General features: G+C 41.5%; 1 protein-coding gene across 4 annotated transcripts in view; it reads left to right on the top strand.

Moving 5' to 3' along the window:
* pacrg (PARK2 co-regulated) overlaps positions 1 to 22,216 on the top strand; it is a 242,126-nt gene extending 219,910 nt beyond the window's left edge. For all 4 annotated transcript variants that reach the window (XM_088314328.1, XM_088314346.1, XM_088314365.1 and 1 more), the window contains one exon: positions 20,656 to 22,216. In XM_088314328.1, the coding sequence (XP_088170454.1) occupies positions 20,656 to 20,816 (161 nt within the window). In that variant the 3' untranslated portion in view covers positions 20,817 to 22,216. The remainder of the gene's footprint in view (positions 1 to 20,655) is intronic.
* Positions 22,217 to 24,440: the final 2,224 nt, after the last annotated feature.

Here is a 24,440-nt window from a genome sequence, read left to right as displayed (position 1 = left end):
CATAGAACCGGGTATGCGACATTGACCCATCTCGGTTCTGCTTGATCAGCACAAAAAAAATAAACCCAGATGAAAGAATAGCGTTCATTCCTTGTTTATTTATTTTGTAGTTGAATTAGCTTCTATGTTGAAGACTACATAAAGTTGACAACGTTACAAGCTGTAAATAACGATTGCACGGAAAATGTCATTTATTGCTCATGGTTGATCAGTAAAATTTGGAAATGAAGCCAAATTCCGATGATTCCATTTCGCTTCTGAAATGTTGAATTTTTCCAGTGCTTCTCAATTATTTTCTTCTATGCTCCCCCATAGAAAGAACAAAAAAATTTGCGCACCCATCCCACTCGCCACTCTCCACCGCAGCAACTATAAATAATATAACTTTTGTTGTAAAACAAACCGACGCCGTCGAGTTAATACTCGCTGCGCAAAATGGTGAAGAAGAGCGCCACTGCCAACTACTGGAGTGGAGGTGGAATTACACTTTATTATTGTACGGCGAAAAAAAAAAAAAAAAACATGTTCCCCAGGGTCACACGGGCCCCCTCAGCATTGCACCGCGCCCCGCCCCGCCCCCCCTCCCCCTGGGGGGCCCGCCCCACTATTTGAGGACTCAATTATTCAAACGAAGACAGCTACAATTTCCTCACCTATGACTATTTTTCCCTCTCTTGGAAAAACTCCAACACTGTGATTCTGACATTTTTTTTTTCTTCCACCAATGTACTCATTCCCCAGACGAAACACTTTGTTCCGGTTTAAACGGCACGTTTTAACGAGGTGAAGTTTTTCATCTAACGCGGGGTAGGATTAAGTTGACGATCATTTGTGCGAGGTCACAAAAGTGTCATCACACTCCATTTGTAGCGAGAAGGATAAGCAGCGGCGAGGGGAGAGCGACGGCCTAAATGAGCGTGCTGAAGAATAGACAATGGCACGCCAATGATTAAGTCACCGTTCCGTCGTCCTCGGGCCACGATGATTTTGCAACTTTATCCGTCTTGTATAGAACGCGTAGCCTCATGCACCCCGGCGAAAACATAAAACATAGATCAAGAGAAAAGTTTCCATAAGGAGGCAAAGAAAAAGAGTGTGCTATCTCTCTCTCAAGTCTCGGGTTGATTGCACTGAAAGTGGAGGAAAGTGAGGGGGAGGAATAGCTTTGGAGAGTTCAATAATACATCTGATGTATTTCTTCTTGGGTGCAACACACGCACCTTATGTAATCCTGGAATATCCGTAAATAAAACGTTAAGACCGGTGTCCAAATGCATCCAGAAATGTTGAACATTAGAATAACACACAATTTGTTAGCGTCCAATTAAAAACTTGGCGTTAGTTTGCCCTGGGTCCGTTTTCCCCAGGTGCTTTAGTTTCCTCCATTTATGCCGACGTCAGACGACACAAATGTAGCCCGATCTTGGGCCTAAAGACGTGTCGCAAACAAACGTTGCGTCCCGTAGTCATTTTATGAGTTGTCTTGACGAATCGTAGCCCGTCTCGTGTGACATACCCAACGATTGGTCAACTGGCGACGAAAGTCTGGCATGAACGGAATTTTGTACATTTTGCTGCATGGTGTGACGTCCTACGCCAGGGGTGGGCAAACTTTTTGATTGGCGGGCCACAATGGGTTCTAAAATTTGACAGAGGGGCCAGACCAGGAGCACATGGATGGAGTGTTTTGGTAACCTCACCTCATCTGAGAAAATATGTACATTTAATTTTAAATAAAAGTGAACAAAAGCATTACAACAATATATATGTCTTTGAAAAACCACAGTATTTAGAAAATAAAACATTAACAAGTGTATTTTTTTTCAAGTTCGGCGGGCCGGATTAAAACATTTAACAGGCCGCATGTGGCCCACGGGCCGTAGTTTGCCAACGCCTGTCCTACGCCGTCCTTCGATTGGTTATTCAGCATTGACCAATAGGAAGACAGTGGCCTCCGAGTTATGCATACACAATCAACAAGGTGGAAAAAACGGACAGAAGGGTACGTATACGTAGCATTTCAACTCATGCTACGTTTGCTAGCTGCTAAGTTAGTTGCTGATTGGCAAATGCGGTGTCATTAGACAAATTTGTTCCCTTCAATTATTTTTGGAGGATAGTCAGTCCATTCTGCCCTCTCCTCTGTTTCCGTAGTCTCTTTTTGACCTTTTCCTAGAGAGTCCTTTTCCCTGAGAACAAAGGCATCACAACTTCCTCCCCGACGGACCTTTTATTATCTTGTGGTCTGACAATGCGACCGTAGTGAACGACAAAAAAGTCATTACTCTGGTTTTCTCCCAGTTTTCATCCTGTCCTACGTTTTTTTTTTCTGAGTATGCTAGTTGTCTCTGGTTACTCCTGAGTTTTCTGGTTTCAGATTTTCCAGGTTCTCCATTTTTTTTTTATTTCCTCTGATTGTTTTCTCCCTGGAACTCGGATTTTCTCACGTTTTTTGTCGGGTACTCTGGTTTTCCCCATGCACCTCCTGTGCATCCGTTTTCCCCAGGTTTTCCAGTTTCCTCCATTTACTTCAATTTTCTTCATGTGGTTTTCTCCCAGGTACTCTTGTCTGATTTCATCGAAGCACTCGGGTTTCTTCAGGGACTCCTCCAGTTTTCCTGGGTACTCCGATTTTCTTCAAGAGCTATGGTTTCATCCATGTCCTCCAATTTTCTCTGAATACTCTGGTTTTACCAGCGTACTCTGGTTTTTACCACGTGTCCCCAATTTTGTACTCTGTTTTCTCTGTGTACTTCACTTTCCTGTGGGCGTGTCTGTCTTTCTCCGGATTCTCCCATTTTCTCTGCCTACTCCAGCTATCTCTGGGCACTTTCTGGTCTTTGATGAATGAATAAAGCAACTCATGTAATAGTCAAGTCATTGTCTCCCTTAACCCCCAGTAGCTACAAAACAATCCCGAACTGTCAAAAATACAATTACCATGTCAAAACGGTTCCATCCTCCTATGCTGTTTCAAATCTTCGTTAATTTATCCACTTTATGTATAAATCGATGCAAAACAAGCAAATGCTCTAAAGCTCAAGCCGAAGCATGAAGACAGAGAGGAATGCTGATTTCCTGGTGAGGCTTTCGCTCAAAGCACAGATGTGCATCCACCCACCCTCGCCCTGTGCGCGTTTGGATCGGAAATGAAAGCCGCCCCAACTTCCCAGCCTCACCTCCAAACAGTTAGTGTTTTTTTTTTCCGCGGTGTCTGCTCTATGGGGAGATGATTTAGCGTGTGATTTCATGAGAAGATTCCTTGGTGGAAGACGGGCCGCAGGTGATTGGGAGTCGAGATGAGTGGAAATGACGAGGAGTCATTTGATGGAGCGTTGGAGTGGGACGCCGGTGCGGGGAATGTGACTTTGCTTGCTTGGCACGGATACACCTTAACACCTTGACATGGAATCATCCGGCAGGTTGGCTGTCGTGTCAGCGTGCAAGCCTCAGGGCAGCAAAGTCGGCTACTGATCTCTTTTGGCCACAGATGGACTCCTCACACACTTCTATCAGTGGACAAATACGGATTGCTCTGTTGCTGTTCCGTGTGAACGCCACTAATAGCCAGTAGGGGGGTTAAAGTTCACCTTCAAATTTGTCTTTCTCAGCGGTCGAGGCGGAACAGAGGCACGACCGGGTTTGATGTATTTTCCCCATTTTGCACTGCCCATCAAAGCTTGATTTGCCTGAGCTGTGTTCTTTTAAATGCGGGCGTAGCGTGAATGACCTCATGAACATGTCCAATTCACGACCAGCCGAGTAAAATAAATAAATAAATAGAATAAAATAAAATGGATCTTAGACGTCTTTAGCCGTCAATGGCAGTAAACGAGTTGAACTCTGTGAGCCTCTTGACGTGTTTTCGCCTACTTTTACTTCTTGAGATTGTTCTCATTTTGGATTTGTATGTTTGACTGCTTTGTATTGTTCAAGATACCGAAAGTACATCAAGTGAAGTCAAGGCACTGATGAAATTTTATGCGATACGTACCGATCATCGATTTCCAGTGGACTCTGTAGCCATTATACAAAGTCTGACTAAAACTGAATCATAAGACAGCAAAAAGAACTTCAGACACAAAATATTCACAAAAAAATACTTTCTGTGGAAAATAATTATAATTTTATGTACAGAAAACAGTGCAAGATTAATATAAATAACTAATCAATGACTATTTAACATCGCGTTTACCTTTATTTAAAAGTTCTGATGGGCATATGGAAGAGGAAGGAGAAAGCCATTTTTTGTACCGTGCCACAAATCCTTTCTTGATTACAAACATCAAAACCTCTTTAGTAGCATGGCTAAAAATCAGAACTTTCTATCATATTTTGTAAAGAGCGCTCCAACAGATAACGACGTATCCCTCATCGCAATATTTTATAACAATTCTCAGCAACCACATCTCTCCCAGCCTGCTCGGGAACACAAGTCAAGTTGCGGCAACATCACCCCAACGCATCCATAACAAAAGTCCGCCCTTCAAAGTAAAAGCAAACCAGCATAATCACACCGTTTCAATACACTTTTATTTTGAAGCCATGACTTGATGAGAGTTTGTGTTATGCTGACGACAAACAAAAGCAGACTGAATCCCAAACGCATGACTTGGCGGCAACAATTCTGGGAAATCAGGACAAAAATTTTGACGACAAAAATTATCAAACACCGACTCATATGATATCGAGAGCATACGAAAACCGAGGTCCTACTTTATGTGATCGCGGGATGCTCTATCACCTCTTCATCGGGACATGAGCGGCAAGTTCGAAACGCAACATTGAGTGCCTGTGGTCTGACGAGTCCACGTTACAAATTGTTTTCAAAAATCATGAACGTTGTGCCCTCCGGACCAAAGGGGAAAAGGACCATCGTGGTTGTTCCCAGTGCAAGTTCAAAAGCCAGAATCTGGTATGGCAAGGGGCACCCCCCCCTTACGTGCATACCTGTGAACACGCCATTAATGATGAAGGGTTCATGTTTTTGGCGAGACAAGCACCAACTTTTTCAGGAGCCTATGTCTGTGATGTTGAAATATTTTGGGACCTCTACGAGGGAAAAAAAAAAAAAAAGTCTTTTATCCAATTCTCTCGCTTCACTCTGTATTCATTAGACTCGCCAAAGCCCCAAATCCCCCCCTTCTCTCCCTCGCACACTCCATTTTCTGTGCTTGGAACCATCTCCTCTATCCCATCACTCCATTCAGTGTCTGACCACACATCATTACCCAGCCTCCTTTGCCTCTGATCAATCAAAGTCAACAGGTGCTGTAAATTGTGTCCTCTGGCAAGCCGCGACTTTGCTGCCTCCCATCTGCGTTCACCACCCCGACCCCCTCGCACCTTCTTTTTTTTTTTTTACCCCGCCTCCAACCTCCCTCCCGTTTTTTCTCTCTCTCTGGCTCGCCCCAGTTTGTCAGCCAAGCAAAACTGTCCGTTTGTGTGGGACCATCCTTCATCTAGCCCCGACTTCTGTCACATGGCTACCCTCAGACAAATAGCATCACGCGAGATAATACAGCCACAACCGCAAATGGGGCCTTTTCATCTAAGAGGTTCGAAACTCAGAATCATCAAATACTGAAACTCGTGTGGAGGGTGCGGAAAGAAAATGTCCGTTGATTGGTCGACTTATTGGCCATCTTTTGCGCTTCTACCAAATGATTCAGTTCAGTTCACCGCCGTGCGTTGCTACAAAATTCTCAACAGAAAATTTTCCCTTACCTCCATTATTTGGATGTTTGTGCATTACGGAAGAATGTAACTTTTAAATGATTCTCACATGCGTTGGTTTGTCAACACAAATATGTGATGAAGCTCTAGAGAAGCTTCCATCATTGTGCTTTCTTCTTATGTCAAGTTGTTGAAAACGTAAGCACGCACTGATTACAGCACAAGATGGAACGTATTTGAGCGTCTCTTTGGCAAAAGCTGGAATTTTCATGTTTGCCTCCCACCCTGGGCGATGAATTTGTTCTAAATTTGTCTACACTCCACTCACCAGGTGGTGATTTCAAACCAGCCTCGATTGTTTGCGCTTTCTTGTCGCAGGAAGTGGCAGAAATAGGACACGGTTGCGTCATACACAAAAAAGAAGCAGTTCTTAGTTATTTGTGTCACTCTGTATTAATTGTAGCCTTGCTTTTTTCACTCTAGTGAAACTACTGGTGGAATGTGGTGGCTTGAGAAGATTTTCAAATTTAGAGTAGGCGTTTCTAATTGATGCCCTTTCTGGCCATCCTATTGGTTACATTTAAACAATCTCGTGAGATCTGATGCAAAATAATTGAAGCGAGTAATGCTCGTTTTTATATTGACACTGTCAAAAGAGCAATTTTTTTCAACGCTATAATTCTGGAAGCGGACGTAAAACAAAGCAGGACAGAAGTAGAGAACCAGGAAGTGTTCGGTGGGAATGGCCAGTCGGTGCTAGCAGGCCTTTTCACATCAAATTTGGGGTTTTTTTGGTCTTCACTGAGACGACGGCGCCCCGGCAGAAGCTTGCTCATATTTGGAAGTGGTTTCTTAGGGGCCGACCAGAAAGTAGCCCGAGGGTTTTCCTGCTGGTTTGGTTTGCAAGGGAGCCACATAAAATGGACTGTAGCTCCGTGTCCTGAGCCAAGCGCAGCCTGTATGTGCGTATATTGCAAAAGCTTTGTGAGATGCGTAGTCAGTATAAATTATTGGGCTACGGTTTACGGTGAATTTTTATAAACATTTTGATTTACGATTAGCATTTAAGATAGCTAGCGATTCATGTTTGAGTTAGTGAATACATTTAAGATAATAAGATGTTAGCGCATTAGCATGCTTGCTTAGTCTACTGTTTATCATTTGGGTGATTAGTAGGGCACAATGTTTTGTGGTGAGACAGTCGAGGCCTTCTCTGCTGGTCTAACATAATCAAGAAATTGTGATCATATTATTCAATTTAATGTCATATTATATCCTAGTGTTGAATTTTTGGTGAGAGTTTTTATCCAATCGGAATTCAGCTAGGTCGTGTTGCCAGGCAGGTTTCTTAATACCAGTAGTACACACTCTTCGTCCGAGGCCTTCAGATACAATCATGGAGGCGTCTGTTTTATCTCGAGGGGGCTTTTACTGACGAGAGACAGTTGCGATAGCCAATCAGATCACAAATTGGTTACAGTGAGCCGTCTTGTGATTGGATACTCACTCATGAGGGGGCAGCGCTATGCGGAATTAACACACCGTCAGTCGTGACTGGTGACCGTTCTAAAATCTGAAATATATTCTTGCTTTTCTAAACCACAATGGCCAGGATGGCCGAGTGGTCTAAGGCGACGCGTTCAGGACCCAGTCTCCCCAGGAGGCCTGGGTTCGAATCTCAAATTTCCCCATTGTGGGACTAATAAAGGGCAAATTAATTAAAAAGGAGGGAAAAGTGTGGATTTAATTGCAGATACACTTGCGAGGCCATTTTCAAGACGAACCTTTCAAGAGAAGCTAGGTCATCCAACATTCAGTAGTGTGTAAGTGTGTTTCTGTACATTATTTCTCCAGCTGTAGTCAAATTGTGAGGGGGATTGATTCAAGTCAGACTAAGTACGACTTCACTGAAGGTGAGTTATAAAGTACAATACCACCCGTACATAATGAAGAGATCGTTTTGAGACTCCAAAAAAAAAAAGTTGAAAAGTTGAAAATGCACCCCGTTGTGGCCCACAAAATAAGATAAGGCCCGTCATGGATGCAATTCTGCGGCACGTGTCCAGCCGTCACACCCGCTGACACCGACTGCGTCCTTCTCATCTTCAATCTGTGATGCACCCTTCACTTGCTTCCTTTCTTCTTGATGCTGGCCACTGTTGTCATCTTCTCTCCTCCGGCGTATAATGAGTCAGTATGTGTGATGTTGGACGGCTGCTGACATGGCGTGGACGCACGTGTGCGTGTGTGTGTGTGTGTGTGTGAGACTACCAACAAACACCCGACTGCTGGAACAGCATTTTGCAAGCTCCGCCTCTCACACACAGTTCCGCTTCCTCTGCTTGACATTCCTGCGAACAAGCCATACTAATTAGCACAGGAGCTCCAAATCCAAGTCCCCCTGTTCACAAAACGATGATAAATATAGTTTAAACACGCTATGAAATTCGGTTTACCGGGTGTTAAGTGTTGGACATTTATGTAAGCTGAGCTGTATCGCTGCATAATTAGCATTTCACAGGTTGCAAATACATGTGATAATGAATTCAGCTGGTCAGGTTACGCAATCTGTCAGCATCAATCAAAAGCAAAGAAAAAAAAAACATTATTATATTTTAGCTTTTGAGTGAACAAAAAATTGGACAGCTGCAATGTACGTTACCTCTCAAAAATTTGGGAACGCGCTCTAATTCTATGAGTTTACATTATTTAGGAAGTCACCGACATCATGATGAAATAATGGAATTATTGATTTTTTAAATATTAATTTTTAAGAATTATTGATATTAATATAATTAATTATTAATGGAATTATTAGCTAAACCAAAAAAATATAATTAATCAAGACTGAATATGTTTTCTAATTTGGATTCGTTGCTCATTCGTGATACACACCGTGCACGTTATTGGGTCAATTCTTGTTTTATTTGTGAACCACATCAAGACATCGGGCTCGTCCAGGTTTGGCGTTGTGCTGCCGTTTGAGCTGCAGACGCACACGCCGGCCTTCTTTATGTAAATGGCACACTTAAACACCCCTCTTCGAAAGGCTCCGGGTTCTCGTAAACCTTGACGGGCCCTCGGGCCACGCCGCCGCTTGTAAAACACACCGACTATTTATGGACGCCTGTCCTTGCTGCCATAAACACTCTTGTGTTCCACTGCGGGGTGGACTGACACGACGTGGTCTTAAATAAAATGACCTTTGATGAGCGCCTCAACTGGCCTCAGATTATTGCTATTATTGTTAATGTCTTATTAGAATTATTAACGTTATTGAGGTGACGCCACTTAAAAGTGATGTGACTCATTTGAAATAAGTGTTGTTTTTTTTTTTACTTTAAGACCTTGTAAAGCAAAAATAAATGTCATGTAAATTTTACACACCACAGAGAAGAGTCTTGTTCAGGGGTGGGAAAACTTTTTGATTGGCGGGCCATAATGGGTTCTAAAATTTGACAGAGGGTGTGGACCAGGAGTAGATGGATGGAGTGTTTTGGTAAAAAAAAAAAAAAAAAACATTTAATTTTAAATGAAAATGAAGAAAAGCATTACAACAAAATATCTGTGTTTGACATATTCATTTAATTTTTATCAAGTTTGGCGGGCCGGATTAAAACGTTGAACGGGCCGCATGTGGGCCCCGAGCCGTAGTTTGCCCACACCTGGTCTTGTTAATAACCCTGCCAAATTTAAATGCTTTAAAAAAATAAAGTCACAACGAATATGAATCAAGGCGTCTGAATTAAAAACCTTAATCCTTTGCGACCTATCTGGAAGTTGAGATCGTCATTTTCAGTTCGTCAGCAGTAGTGAAACATTTTGCTTGAAGTACCCTGAGGCCCGCTGCTTACAATCATTGCGCAAAAGTCTGTCGAGAGACGTGCCAGGTCCATTTTGACATTTGTTTAAGTTCCCCAAATTTGCTTCCTTGCCTTCTGACAAATTTCCACAAAAATTTCCACTTGGAAACGCTCCTGGGACGCTTTAATGGAAAAGAATTCCATTCCAATTGATTTGCTTGCGCTCGTACCTCACATGAATGCGTCCTGCTTCTAAATGCAGACAAAGTCTCCGAGTGTCTTTGTCATTGTTGAACAAAAGTTGCCGTAATCACACTGATGCCCCTCTCGGTGAAGCCCACCGCCTTTCCTCCTCTGCCCGTTTTGATTTAGTAGCCCTGCACATCCATCGGCATCCACTCCGGCCAATTGCATTACAGGGATAAATAACCAAACCAATAAAAGTCTTTTGAAGGGTGGGGGTGGGGCTGCGTCTGGAATAGTCATCGTCCATTTGGTGCAGAGAGTTTTTGACTGTGGGAGGGGCGGGGGGGGCAGCTTTTTAGAGGGAGAGTTTTTTTTTTTTTTTTTTTTTCAGGGGTGAAATGGTGATTGGTGGCTGTGATGTCATTTCATCCATCTTCCGGCCACTTCATTAGGCTAATGGAAGGGATGGGCTTTGGGAGCGCGTGCGCGTGTGCATTTGTGTGTGCGTGCACACACTGACGGTCGCCTCCAAGGCTAAAGTGGTTATGAAGACTTAAGTGATTTTATTAGCCGGGCACAAGGCCCATCTCTGCCATTGGACGTAGCAGTGTGTGTGCGTGTGTGTGTGAGATAGAAAGAATGTGCAGTAATGACATCGTTTTGGGAGTGTGTGAGCAGCTCAAGCAGTGTACCTCTTTGCTTTGATGTTCCCGCCGTCCCGTTACTCGGATGACTTTGAAAAGAAATGTGAGGACACTCAGCATCCCACTTTGATCGAAATGTGCGTATCACTTCCAAGCGAACTCATTTAACCTTAACCATGATCGTATCCAAGCCGTCACCGTAACCCCGATCGGAACCATACCTCACAGGTTTCAAACTCATGGCCCGGGGGCCAGATACGGACCGCCACATCATTTTACGTGGCCCGCAAAAGCAAATTCTGCGTGTGGATTTCATGTTTCCAGTTCTGGAAAGCTCATCGGGAACTTAAAGGTTTTAATAAATAAACCATGCTCCAGTCCGCAAGTGCATTCATGACCACAAAATGTAGATTTTCTAACTCTAACTCCTACCTAATCTTGCACCTCACATTGGGGAACTTCCATGGCTAAATAATCGTACCTCACTTATTTTCTGTTCCCACCAAGCCGTTACTTGACTGAGTTTTAAAAGAAGCGTCAGGACGCCGACCTGGATCAAGGCCGTCATCAGCGCTCCGCTTTGATTTAAAGGCCTGCGTCACTTTCAATCATCTGTCCGACGGGGTCACGCTGTGCGTTTGCGTCAATCGTGCGGCTCCTCTTTGTCTCCCTCGGTCAGTTTTTCTATGAAGTGCAGCGTGATTGTCTGGTGGGACGTAGCCCGCCACGATCACGATAGAGCGCCTTGGACTCCGTTCTTTTGCCTCCTTCTGTCGGGGTCAGTCTGCCTTCAGCCATCTGTTTTCTGCATTTCTTTGCAGGTGTCATCTGAGGCCCACTTCCCACTCATTTGGGAAGACGTCATCCCGTTCTCTGCATTTCTTCTTTTTTCTTCAACGTGTGTGTTTCTTTGAGTACGAAAATGTGCAAGTAGTGGCCTTGGTGGTCGGGGGTAGCTCGTTTTTGGAACGTTACACTGGTCAGCAGCAGATTTTATTCGGATATGGCTTTAAGTGTAAACTGTATTTTTGATGCTAGCTTAAAGAAAATGTCTTTAAGTTTTTTGTTCTATCACGTCAACTTTTTGAGATATTTCTTCTTTTTGGGGCCTCGACATGCCCGAAAACTAAATAATTTTTTCCAGGAGCAATGCGTATATTTTCGATGTATTTTATGTTGGAGTAATAATTTTGGCCATGATCATTTTGTGCTTGGGCAAACACCTACTTTTGAATTTACCCAAATGTGCTCCAATTGGAAGCACCTAGACATATGGGTGATGAAATTCTTGCCCAACATTTCCTAATGTAGGTGAAAAATGGACTCAAATTGCAATTATTTTGAGGATTGGCCTATGGAAAAGGCTGTACAAAGGCCTGGTATTGGGAATTATTTTTGGTTTTAGTCGTAAGATTCGTCAAGTTCAAATTTAAATGTATATCAGGGACTTTGGGATGCGATCAACACAGTTCTGGCGAAATATGAAAACCTACGTTACTGTAAAACTCAGTCATAATTATCCTGAAGCTATAATTGATTATAACTGGATATCAATAGCCTACATTCAATTACAGTCATTTAGTGTTACTCTATCGACGCGTCTTGTAAATATGTTTGTGTTTGCCGTTAGCGCGACCACCGCTTGTTTTGGGTCGTGTTTGGGGATGCGCATGGCAACACAGCATCGGCCTTTAGCGGTTGTTCCCCACCACCAGTACGTCCAATTGATTTTGTGCCTCGCCCGCAGCCCCACTGCTAACCTTGAGGTAAGCTAGCGGAATGAGATTGCATCTGACGGCATTGACTCACACCTGACAGCGCTGACACAACAACGCAAGGGCTTGGGAGGGACGCTGACAGACAGTGTATTGTAACAACCACACTTATAACAAGCAAATGGAACCCAAAATTGCAGCTTCAGACCAAAGTGGCAGACTTTGTGCCTTTCCGTGTATGGTTTATTGAGGCGTTCTTTGTGGGTCTACTCAGGATAGGTATAGTATGTCTACCAAATTTCGTGTTGCCTAGTAAAACTGCCTTTGGGGGCTGAATTACCACTGACCTTGACTAACTGACATGTTTGAGTTTGTGTTTCATGAGCTAGCTAGCGTAACGTCCAAGTGTAGGGGCTTTATTTTACTCCTATGCCTACACTAGTTAGCCAGGTAGCTGGCCGGCTAGTTAGCTAGCTAGTTAGCCAGCTAGCTAACTAGATAAATAGCTCTGTAGTTAGCTTGCTAGATAGTCAGCTAGATAGCTAGCTATTCTAGTGTACTTGCTCGTTTAAAAAAAAAAAAAAAGTTAGCATGCTAGATTGCTAGCTACGTGGTTATCCAGATAGATAGCAGCTTGTTAGTTAGCCAGCTCGAGAGCTGGCTGGTTAGCCAGCTAGATAAATAGCTATTGTAGTTAGCTAGCGAGATTAAAAAAAGTTAACAAGTTAGCAAGCTAGCTATGTAGTTAGCCAGCTTGTTAGCTAGATAGTTAGCCTGCAAGAGAGATAGCTAGTTAACCAGATAGATAGATATATAGATGACTATTCTAGTTAGCTAGCAAGATAAAAAAAATAAGTTAGTAAGCTAGATAGCTAGCTATGCAGTTAGCAGACGAGCTAGCGAGCTTGATAGCCAGCTTATTAGCCAGCTAGTTAGCCACCTAGATAGCTAGCATTATAGTTACCTATATAGATTTCAAGCTACAATATGAGTTGGTTCGGAGATGTTTCAGTCCTTCTTTCTTCCTTGAAGCTTGGGAATGTGAAACAGTCTTAAGCCAAAGATGTGTTTTCAGAAATGCCAAATTGGAATTCAATTCCCTAGTAGCCATGCAGCCGTGTTGACGAGCGGGCCTGTGGGAGGCGGATCGATGGGAGTGTAGCAGCCGGATCTTGTTGTTTGTCCACACAGTCTCGGGTCTCTCTTTTTTCTTTCTGACACTGACACATTAAAATCAGACAGATACTCCGCTGCAACCTTTGGCGGCAACTTTCCATTGGAAATGCCGCTGCAATCGTGTGAGGTGAACATAGAAAATGAGATCAGTGACCCCCGGAAAAAGGTTTCACTTGTGGAAGCATGAACGGTCACAAGATGGCCGCCGCTTAGAAGTGGGGGAGTTATTGCATTAATAAACTCCATCTGACCATGTGAGCCTTTTGTTTTACTTCCCTGGTATGAGCTCAACACATAACGTGGCACATGTCACAGTTAGGTTGGTTAAACAGAAAGGCACTTTTTGATTACAGTCAACCCCCGCTACATCACTGTTCATGGTTCGCATCTCCACTGATTTTCAAACATTTTTGATGGAGTTTTACAGTATACAGGCAAGTCTTGATTTAGAGTTCCACATCTTCAATATAGTACCGCTTTGTGCCATAACATGCCAGGTTGACTGGAAGAGTTAAAGCATAATAGAAGTGCGAATAAATCCCCCACATAATACCATCATTTATGACACTGTGACTAGACAAATAAGATACAGAAACACACTAAAACAGTACTGAGTGTTGGACGACCTAGCTTCTCTTGAAAGGTCCGTCTTGAAAATGGCATCGCAAGTGTATCTGCAATTAAATCCACACTTTTTCCCTCTTTCAGTCATTGTGTTTTAAAAAAGCAAGAATATACTTTAGATTTTCGAACTGTTGCCAGTTAAAACTTTCGGGTGTGTTGATTTCGCATATCGCCGCGCTGCCCCCTCACAAGTGAGTTTCCAATCACAAGTCGCGTTCGTCATCTTCAACGTAAGGCCAGCGAGAAGGCTCACTGTAACCAAGTCCTGGTTGGCTATCGCAACTGTCAATCAAATCTGAAAGCCGATTGACTTTGATAGAACAGATGCACGCACGATTGTATCTGAAGGCGTCGGACGAATAGTGCGGTGCTACTAGTATTGTGAAATCTGCCTGGCAACACGAGCTTGCGGATTCTGATTGGATAAAAACTCTCACCTAAAAATACAAGACAAGAATATAATATGATATCAATGTGAAGAATATGATAATTTTTTCTTGATTATGTTAGGCCAGCGGAGGCCTTGAAGGCCTTGACCATCCACTGATAGAAGCAGAGACAGAGAAGTGCCCCTACTTAACTCCAGCAATAGTTTTTACCACGGAGCAGACAAATGAACATTGTATCCCTTATTGAATGTGTCGCTGTTCTGAATGTCTTCGATGTATCCTATGCTTAATTCTCCTTTGTTGTTGGGGAGCTGGAATAAAATTTTCAATTTATTTTAATGGCAAAATTGATTTGCTATTCAAGTAAGTGAGTTGCAAGCTCGGTCATGGGACGAATTCAACTCATAGGTGAAGTTTTACTCTGGACTGTTTTGTCCATTCAGCTTTCCTCCCACTCACCTGCTGGATTTCGAAGTGCTTCCGCCCACCCTTGAAGCGCGAACTGCTGCTGCTCACGCTCACATCTGTTTGGCTTTTTGATGCGCTGGAATTCTAACCTGGACTGGCATGAATCACAACTATCTCACTGTGGATCACTTGAAAACACACACCAAGTGCTTTATGAGTTCAAATACAGTGAAATTATGCACCGCCCGAAAGTATATATTCAAACAAGTCCTTTTGACATCCAATATTGAAAATAAGAAGAAAAGGAATATCAGGAAATGAAAGGTCAATAATTCATTTCCTCAACGTCGTTTATAGGATCAAGAAAGCGCGCCGATTGAATTTAATCACGTGAGTGCCGCGTTGTAATGTTTAACCCTAAAACTACACGCGCTGAAAGGCAGCTGGCAACATCGGAATGGCTTCAAAATTAAATCATCATTCAAGATATTCTTCTTTTCATTATTCAGTCACTAATGCAATGAATACTTTAACAAATAAATGTGTTTGTTTTGTTACAGTATCAGTGATACAGCTAGGAATAAAAGCTTGTTAATTGAGGATATATTTAGAAAATAATTCAATTCTATTAAAAAATAATTAATTTGGCTTTTACTGGGGAATAAATAGAATATTAATGCAGAGTATTCTAAAAATAAAATGATTTCATTTTAAGAAAAAAGTTACATTTAATGTTTCAATTTTCTATTCTTAATATGTAAAATAATCAATACCTTTTATATTTTTAAATATATTTTTAATATTTACACATTTTCAAAGCTTTTTTGAACAAAATCTATAAATGCTAAAAATCAGTCAAAAATATTCCCCTTTTTTTTAAAGAATAAATACAAATACAGTATAGGAATACATTAAAATAAGCCAAATGTTAATATTCGTTCAGCTCTCTAAGAAAATGGGGAACAAATTAAAAAAAAAATCTTCAATGCCTTCAAACACTAATGGTGCTATCTGGTAATTGTGTCCATTCAGTGATGAACTCAATTTAAAATGTATTTTAATTTGCATCTCATTATTTAAAAATCAATATAATAATAGTAATCATATTGAATGCATTCAGGTGGATTCAAATGAAACCCCCCAAAAAAATATTGGAGTCCAATCTGCCTGTTGGACGAAGCAGCGTGGTTGATAAACAACATTACAAGCACGACTTGAGCAGCGCGCACACATGCTGAGTTATCACTGTGTGTTTTTTTTTTTTGTTGGGGGGGGGGCATAAGAACACAACCCAAGCCCGCCTCCTGCTCAACGTATTCCTGGAACTCTCGACTAGTCCGTCCGCTCGCAATCTGCATTCCTCTATTCCGAGACCGAACCCCGAGCAAAAATGTATCAAGCTCTCGGCAGTCTGCATCAAAGACGCTATTGTGTAAGGAGGCCTCCACCCTAAGCTGCTTTCTGCCGCAACTTCCACAGTGGAGGCTAAGTTGATTAGAAACAATGGCCCGCTTGGCCTACGCCGCGTTGAATCGGCTCGGGAATTTGGAGCTGAACTCGGCAAATCCTGTGCGGCGTGTGTGTCACCTGAGTGCCTTGGAGGAGAAGCGCACATGACTAACAAGCCTACTGGAGCAGCGGTTCGCAACCTTTTTTCGGTGATTTATCCCCTGGGAGATATTTTTTCAGCCAAATACTCCTTAAACTGCGCAAAGCATTTTTGGGTTAAAAAAAAAAAAGACTGAAAACATTCCATCAGTGTCTGATTTATTATACTTTAGAACCTTTCAAACTGCATTTGTATTAGTCCACAAAAATACTCAACATAAAGTTTTCTCTTTTGGATCATAGAAAAGATCTGCAACTTGTAGTCGTAAATCCAAATAAAACTGCAGGCATACGCTTGAACCACGACTCCATTGTATGCGTCTTCAAGTGATTGACAGGTCACGTGAGAGGACGCGTGACAAGTTGGGTCGAACCATTCTAGTTTGGGGGGGATCTGGGTTTTTAATATAATGAAATTGAATAACCTCCTGAATAGAAAATTAATTTTAGGAAATTATATTTTCCTGAAAGATTTAATTAATTCATTGATTTTTTTTATAGGATTTTTGTATTTGTTTTTTTTTGTTTTTGTTTTTTTAAATCTTGTGTACCCCCACTGCACTTGAGCAAGGATGGGCAACTTCAATGTTGAAGGGGGCTACATATTTTCAGTAATGCGATTGCTATTTTCTGCGGGAGGTTTGCAAAAAAAAAAAAAAATTGTTGTTGTTGAAGTCAAATCATCACGACAGGAAACCAATTGTAATGAAAGCCATACATACTCACCTGGCCAGCAACGCATATTTATGGATCGGCATTTTCCCTTTCATGATTTTATGGCAAAACTATCGTTGGTGCGCTCAACCCAATACTGTATGTTTAATATAAAATTTTGCTTGTTAAATGGGAAAAAAAAAACATCAATGGACAATTGCAAGTTGTTTTGTGGTGTGCCATGAGATTTGGGAAAATATGTGACTTGGCTCAGTACAGGTTTGGAAACATCCTATATATGTTTTAGCATTTCGAGCTTGCTTACAGACTTGACCAAATGGTGTTTGAGAACAGCGCCACCTGGAGTTTTGCTTTTTGTCCAATTCCAAAGACCTCGCTTTGATGCGCCTCGTTCGATGGAGAGAAGTAAACTGCCAAATGTCACGCGAAACCTTCCTCTGCATCGACGCGCTAAAGACACGGGAATCCCAGGGATTATCGCAAAAGACGACAACAAAACGAGTGCTTTCGCGCCGCAAATGTCACTGAGCGGAAGGTCCTTTTTCCGCGTCTGCATCGACTGGTTCCTCTTCCTCACAGGACTCCTGTCAAGACCTTTTCCTCATGACGCATGGTGGGAGATTTTATTAAGATTGGGTTTATTTAGACAACAGCGGATCTCCATTTTATGTTTTTGTTTCAAACAATGAAATAGGTTGTTGGGCACCAAAAGAATTTGTGGTCACCTAGCGAAGGATTTTGAGATTTAGTTGGTATTAAAGCGTCAATTCCGATTCAGGCGGAAATTCAGGTGACGTCGCCGGCGTAGGAATGGAATTCTTTTGTGACTTGTGGACATTCTACCTACTTACAGCACAAGTGTCAAACTCAAGGCCCGGGGGCCACATCCGGCCCGCCACAGCAATTTATGTGGCCCGCGAAGGCAAATCTTGCTAAAATACCACAATTGCAAATTGTCGTCAATTTTAAAAATGTTAAAATATTGCACGCATGTTTTCTTTCTTAGCAATCACACTTTTTAAATGAATTGGTGTAGCTTTAATTTTCCTTGATTCTGATTTTAAAAACTAGTTATCCATCAGTTTGTTGTGCATACAATAAAATAATAATAATAATAATAATAATAATATGATGATGATGATGATTTATATGGGTGATAATGGCCCACTGAGCGAAACCAAAACTATGACGCGCCCCGTGAGAAAAATGAGTTTGACATCCCAGATATACAGTATACTTACAAAGGATGTGAATCTAAACAATTAAGGGTGATGCAATACGTATCGGTGAAATTTGATGGACTTACATATTTTAAATCAAAACTGATTTTTCTACTCAAATAGTTGTTTTTGTTGTTGCTGCTTGCAATGAACATACCTGTCCAGGCGTTAGTGATGTCCCGATCTAAGCTATTTTTGAATCATATCAAGGACAAAAAAAAAAAAAAAAAACTCTCATAACACAGCCCACCCGAGTGGCCAATTGCTCAGGATAATCTTTTACAGACCAGATTTCATACTGCAGCCAAAGGCAGAAAATTCCCCCCTTCCCTATCAATGCTCTTTTACACGACTGTGAAACTGATTTAAAAAAAAAAAAAAAAAAAGAATAAAGTCGGTAAAAATGCTGACTTTTGTTGGCCGGTTGTGAAAGGAGCTAATAAGATCGTCTTTTTCAATATTGTCTACTTGAGACCTGTTATCGGAAGTCATATAAACAAAAATGACACCCCCCAGCCCCCCCGTTTTCTACTGTGCTGCGCAAATGGCTCCCGAAAGTACTGGCTGGGTTCATTTTGGCGCTCTGGTGTCAGCTGGGAGTCAGCGGCGTCAGAGTTTAATGAGGCCGCCAGCAGAGAGGAACACACCTACACCCGGCGGATGAAGGACACGGCAGTTAGTGGCCGTTAGCCGTGTGGACGCTAACAACGCGCAAGCCTCCACAACAGATGTGCGCTAAACGAAAAAAAAAAAAAAGGAAGGCTGAAAACTTGATTCCTTCCCATTTCATTTTTTTCGTATTATGGATTAAATAATTTTCTCTAAATAATGACAAAGATTTTGTATGTTTAACAATTTGAGGTAGTCTTTAGTTTATTTATTTGTGTTTGATCATTAAAGTAATTAGCTATTAAAATATTGCAAAATAAAATATGCATTATTAAAATTAACGATTTGACATAAAAAAAAAAAAAATCTAATTTAGCTCCTGAGCTCAAAAATGTTTGCCCAGCCCTTGTCAATATTGTTTGTAGACTAGGCGGGAACATAATATACTACTTCCAGCCAATCACAACATGGCAAGGAAGCGGCCCTCCCTTGAGACTCACACACACACACACACACACCCACCCCCCCACACACACGCACACGCACGATAGTTAAACATACCACCGAGTTCTAGTACGCCGGGGGAACTTGTTATCGAAAAACATTCCGGTGGTGTCCAGCCTAGCCTACTCACCACTATTTTCTCATTTTCTGCAACACACACACACACACACACACACCCACACACCCCCGCACACTCACACACCCCGTGCCCTTATCAGCATAGTCAAATGCCATGCTCTCATGCCACTTTGCTGGGCCTCAAAACAAAAGAAACACTGACGTTTCTATGGAGACGAATGCACACACACACACTTGCTCTCATTCATCCCAGTGAAAAAGCATATTTTCCATGCTAATCTCTCTTTTTTTGTCGTAAAAGTGATATCGCTCCCAAGCGAGCTGAGAGAGCAGACAGATGAAAAACACCTGTTATGTGGAAAAATGAGACATTCCTAATTAGACTTCACTGAGGAGGGAACATGAAACCGCACATTTCTTTTTTTTTTTTTTTTTTTGGGAGGGGTGTCGCCACATGAGTCATCTTTAACTATGTTGTTCCCCTCGCCTCCACCAACCTGGCAGCAGAGGACTCTTTTTACACTCGGAGAAACTAGCGGCCACCGTTGTACTCCCCGACTCAGATGTGGGGGTAGTGCGTGTGTGTGTGTGTGTTTTTTTTTTTTTTTTTTTTTTTTAAACTGCAGGCGCCCTGTTAGTTAGTGCAATCTGAAATAGCACCAAAACAATCCAAGCAGGCCAAAGCAGTAAAAGAGCAAAGAGGATGGCGGCGTAGTTGTGGGAGGAGAGGGAGTGAAAGAAGAGGGGAAGGTTTAGATCTAAAATGTCTTTCACAGAGAGATCATCATGCAGTGACAGAAAACCTGACACAACAAATGCAACCCAAATTAGCATTTATGCTACATCTGCCCCAAATGAACAACATTGGTAACCGGTGAATTCAGCTTTTATAGAATTAAAATGCGGTGGATTTGAATTGTTGAAAAGTAGAACATGAGACTGGATTGCGATTTGCATTTGAGAGCTGCACAGCTTTTAAGTCGAAGATGAAGATTAGGGGTGAATCTCATCTTGTCATTTCGATTATGACGGAGTGAACGGGCTACACGTCGAACAAGTTTATGCGCCTCACACTTGCACAGAGTATTTTAATGGATGTTATGACCTAAGTACGTGTGATGCAGGATCTCACTCTGAGATTTTTTTGAGAAATGAAATTCAGGATAAAATTTCAATGTCAATTTGTTCTTTGAATTAAAAAAAAAAACACAAATTTGATTAACTGCATAAACGGGTGATATTGTCTTTAATGTCAAATATGACATTTTCCAAATTTGGATGTTCACTTAGCGTATTAGGCCTGCATTTAAATGTCTGTGTGTGCTTCTCTTGTCCCGCAGTAAACTCTGGAGACGGCATTGACTACAGCCAGCAGAAGAGAGAGAACGTTGGTGACCTCATTCAAGAGACTCTGGAGGTGTTGGAGCGTTACGGGGGAGCGGACGCCTTCATCAACATCAAGTACATGGTGCCGACCTATGAGTCCTGCATGATTAACTGAGGGTGGCCGGGGATTGTGGGGGTGCTGACGCTTTTCCACTGTACAGTACCACCTAGGCTCGGTTTCTGGTGTTCGATTTTCCAATTTAAAATAGGACCCGCTAGTACATACCAATTGGGTCTCCTGTTTAATACTAATTCTTGGGAGGCAAATTTTTATCCAAGAGGAGATTGTGGGCAGAAATAAAAACAATGTCCATTGATGAGGTACAGCAACAGGGTAAAATGCATTTATGTCATTTCCAATTATCATCAAAGTTGACACTAATGTTACAGTTTTATTGAGGTAAAGAATAAGGGAAACAAGAAAACAGAACACTGCAGCAAAGTGGAGACTATGGAGTATAACACTGTGGCATCGCTAAAGCACGGCAACAGCCTACTTTCACATGAACGTGTGTCATTTTTAACCATGTTTCCTCAAATGTTACAATGACACTTGAATTTTATTCATGAAGAGATTGAGGGCAGAAAGAAAATGGTATGCTGCAGCCAAGACGCGACTGTGGAGTATAATACTTTTGCATTACGACAGAACTAACATATGTTTGAATGTTTGTCTTTTATCGCCGTGTACATGCAAATATTACTATGACAATTTGACTTTACCCAAGAAGAGACTGAGGGCAGTGAAAAAAGTGGAGCGTTGCAGCAAAGTGAGGTCTGTGTAGCATAGGAATGCAGCGTTTAGAGCAAAGTCAAAACATCAGTTCACTAGCGTGATTGTCACTTTGACTATCTGCTCAAATAGTAAAATGACGCTGCAATTTTATTTCAGGAGAATGAGGGCAGAGTGTTGCCGCAAAGTGGAGACTGTGGAATATAAAACTGTATCATTCAGAGCTAGAAAGCGCAGCAACAGGGTACGCTAAAGTATAGAGCAGATGTCGCATTTTTAAAAATCTTAGCTCTGTATACTCAAATGTTACAATGATGCGGCGGTTTTATCCAAAAGGAGACTAAGGGCAATAAGAAAACAAGTGTACACTGTGGAGTACTTGGCAAGCTGAGTAGGCACCCTGTAGTGGAAAATGGGCCAAACAATCTTTTACTTTAATTCAAATCTATTTTTTCATTAGCAGACGAGAGAAGACCAAGTTTTGTGGTTTCTGAAATTGTAAAAAAAAATGTTGCATCTTTAGCATGTCGGCCATTTTTGTGGGATGGGTTGTGCCACTTTTTGATGTGTGGTATGTTGTTCAAAGTTTTGTGAAGGTGCAGTGTAGGCAGATGTCATGTTACTCGAAAGTAGTCCTGTAGAAAATCCTTTTTTCATGCAATATGCGATGAAATTGTCAACACCAAATATTTCCAAATCAGATTTTACACCTGATGGATATGAATGTATGATTTTTATAAAGTCCTGTTCCTATGCAATAACCACATAAATGCCTTATCTCTGTCGTTCATTGCAAAATGTTCATTAAAAAAATGGATTCACATTCATTTAGCCAGATTATGACGTTGTAATTTCGCTGCATTCACTTACTGCACGCTTCCTTCTATTCCTTCGCCGTATTGTGCTGTCCAACTTCACTCATTCTTTGACGCAGCCAGCTGGAGACGGCGCCTGTCGCAACACGCCAGGAAAGAGCGTCCGGAATGACGGCCCTCAGCATTCCGAGACCAAGTCGCGCTCATAAAAACAGCAGTTTGCTTGAGACTTCCTCTCAACTCCCCGCGCCTTTTGTCTCAAAAATTACACTTGACCTCTCCTTGCGATTGTTCAATGGCAGTGGAAATTTCCTCGATTTTCAAAACACACAAACATACAGTAGGTGTGCATGCGTGCCCGTCCAAAAGTACTGAAACATTGAGGGGATTTTCTTTTATGCAGCGGTGGAGCTGAACGATTTTAGGAAAAATTGCATTGCGATTTTTCGGACAAATATTGCAATTTTGATTTATATGGGTGGAAAACTGCAATTATGAAACCAAAAATGATGGAAAATCAGTTGGAGACTGCAGAAAAACAACCTTTTGGAATAGCGAGAAGATCATTAGTAAAAAAAATTAGGAAGGCTCGATTGGTATTTGACCTAGAAATGAATTGCGTTAAAAGTCTACACTCAATTTGGGGGGTTTAGGTTTTCCCTGTGAAGACTATAGATACAGTAAATTGGTTACCGTATTTTCCGGACTATAAGGGGCACCTGCGTATAAGCCGCAGCAACTATGTTTTGAAAAAAAAATAAAATCAAATAAATCGAGATACAAGTCGCATCAGACTATACGCAGTTTTCTATGTTGAAAAATACAGAATGATTTTGTACTGTGAATGCACATAAAGGTACATAAACAAACAGTGCCTTTTAACCCGGCAACAACTTTGCTAATTAAAACAGAACAGACCCAAGAGAAAAAAAAACTCAAAATTTATTTAGCGTATTTTCTGAACTATAGAGCGCCTCCTACACTTGAAAGAAAAATCCACAGAAAAGCGGCACCGTTGTATTAGCCGCATGGTTCAAAATCTAGGAAAATAAATAGTGGCTTATAGTACGGAAAATATGGTACACATGGAAACAAAATAAAAAATTTAGCGCTCTCTCTGATTGAACAACAAGCAATTGCTAGCAAAGATCAAAAATTCATCAGCGTCATTCCACAAACATTGAACAGTGCCGAATCCATTTGGAAAGCCCTGAAGAAGAAAGCGACCGTCTTGTGTTGAAAAAGGGCAGTCCAAGAAAAACAACGACTGTTGACAAAACAAACCTGTGGAAGCTGGAACGAACGACTCTGAAACAAAAGTTAGCAACCACCCGAGGGAAGGAGTGAAGTAACAAAGGTCAGGAAGAAAACGTAATATGAGTGATGCAAAACACTGATTAGCAAGAGATTAGCAAGGCCAGACTGGAATTTGCACACAAAAAAAAATAATAATAATATTCCGGTCGTGCTGATTGTTTTCACTCAGTTTCAAATTTGGGATGTGGCTGTGAACGCTTTCTACAAGTGAAAAACAACCATTTGTGAAGCTGTGAGGAACGAAAGGCAACCAGTACGCTCATAAGATAACCAAAATATTTGATCCCGATTTGTCCTTTCCCGAACTTTTTAGAAGGTTTTCCTATCAATGTATCCGGTGGTCTGAGGTGGGTTAAAAATGTGCCTTGAATATTTGAAACCAAAATTATTCATCATGACTCAATGATTTGTCACGGAAAACAAAACGAAGCCAGCCAAGAAGCAACCTGACTGAGCACGAGGAAGCGGGTGTAAATAAAAATAAACATCAGCCGGCATTAAATTATTTATAGAAGTCACCTCTAGTTCGCTTAGTAGACCATAAAGTTAACTTTCACGCCCTCTCCAGGATTTTTAACAGTCTTTTCTGTTTTTTTATTTTGTTTGTGATTTGTCCTAAAAAAAAAAAAAAAAAAACAATACTCCCAAGTTCACCATCATCCCCTTTTCCACGTTGTTTCTTGTGTTTGCCTGTTTTTGCTGTCCTTCTACTTCTTGGTTTTTATGAGGTCTCATTTGGTCTCGTAAGATTTCAGTATTGGAGAAATCCATTTCCAGAACAATGGTGCAACTGAGTTTTTATGTGTGTGGTGTTGAATCTTTGTTTATTTTATTTTATTTTATTTATTTATTTATGTATTTATTTATATTTATA

This window comes from Idiotropiscis lumnitzeri, chromosome 1, assembly GCF_059441095.1.
Source record: "Idiotropiscis lumnitzeri isolate Australia: NSW breed Sydney's pygmy pipehorse chromosome 1, RoL_Ilum_1.0, whole genome shotgun sequence".
In the NCBI taxonomy this organism is placed as follows: domain Eukaryota; kingdom Metazoa; phylum Chordata; class Actinopteri; order Syngnathiformes; family Syngnathidae; genus Idiotropiscis; species Idiotropiscis lumnitzeri.
This window is presented reverse-complemented; position numbering and strand designations above follow the sequence as displayed.